At 37.6% G+C, this 1,222-nt stretch overlaps 1 protein-coding gene across 1 annotated transcript; it reads right to left on the bottom strand.

Annotated features, from left to right (window-relative positions):
- Positions 1-345: 345 nt before the first annotated feature.
- Positions 346-969, bottom strand: LOC122275222 (germin-like protein 9-3). The gene has a single exon (XM_043084204.1). It carries the CDS (start codon positions 967-969, stop codon positions 346-348), a length of 624 nt encoding a protein of 207 aa, XP_042940138.1.
- Positions 970-1,222: the final 253 nt, after the last annotated feature.

Genomic DNA, 1,222 nt, shown 5'->3' with positions numbered 1-1,222 from the left:
CAATGCAGCTGACTTTACATTAACTTCGCTCATCTTCTCATTTTGAAAAATCGTAAAAAACTTCCATATATTTATACCTTTTGATCAAACATGCAGACTCAATGGGCTCCAACAATGTTGAATGAAATTATTTCATATATCTGTCATCATGAATGAAGGGATAAATTGTTTAAGTCAATGGTGACAAACGTCATGATACATACACTTCTTGTGAAGAAGGGTTATTATTCAAAGAAAGTGTAGAAAAAGAAAAACGAAAGCACAAAACACCCAAACAAAAATGCGAAAAGAAACAGTTAGATATGATAAAATAGCAACTATGGGCAATGCATGCCATCCTCAGATCTAGGGAACAAGACCATCCTTAAGAGCTTGAATGGTGGGAACATCGGTCTTGAAGGATTTAGCCAACACAGTGTCATTGATCCCAGTGGCAAACAAAGTGTTTGGAAGTGAAACAGTTCTAGCATTTGCACTCCCAAAAGATGCAATCGCTATAGCAGAATTTTCAGAGTTAGCATTGTACTGAAAGTGAACAAGTCCTTTGGGAAACACAAACCTATCACCAGTTTGAAGTATTTGAGTGTAGAGCTTGTTGGTTGTATCAACAAACCCTACCTGCAGAGAACCCTCAACAAGAAAAAGGAGCTCAGCTGAGCGGGGATGGATGTGGGGTGGATTAGTGGAGCCATTTGCAAATTCAAGGATAACATAGGAAACACTTTGTCCTTCCAGAGCTGGGAATTCAACTAAGCTTGCTTTAAAGACCTTAAATGTTGTAGGAGGTTTTGCTCCGATAAGGGAATGCATGCCAATAAATGTGAAAAAGTTTCCATCAACAACGCTAAAGTTTTTGGGGACTAGAAAATATATTAAGATGTTTGGATCACTGGCAGTTGCCATTTTGATGATGGCATATGAAAAAACTAGTAGTGAGAAGAGTTTCATGGTGAGAGTTTTAGAGGCCATGGAAGAGAGCTTTGAGGTTAGGAATATGGTATTTTAATGATGGTTAATGTGGTGGAGAAAGGTGCTTTGGATTTGAAGGAATTGAAAGGGATCCATTTAAATATATAGGTTGTTATTGTAATTAATAGAATTGAATCATTTGCAGTCCTTCTTCATGCATGCATGCCCTTTGGATGACAACTATGGATGGAAACTACAAAGTCACTCTTGTTGTAGCTGCAGTTTTATGGTACGACATCAAAAAATTACAAGC

Source organism: Carya illinoinensis, chromosome 9 (assembly GCF_018687715.1).
Source record: "Carya illinoinensis cultivar Pawnee chromosome 9, C.illinoinensisPawnee_v1, whole genome shotgun sequence".
Classification (NCBI taxonomy): domain Eukaryota; kingdom Viridiplantae; phylum Streptophyta; class Magnoliopsida; order Fagales; family Juglandaceae; genus Carya; species Carya illinoinensis.
The sequence above is the reverse complement of the archived record's forward strand: the minus strand, read 5'-3'. Positions and strand labels throughout refer to the sequence as shown.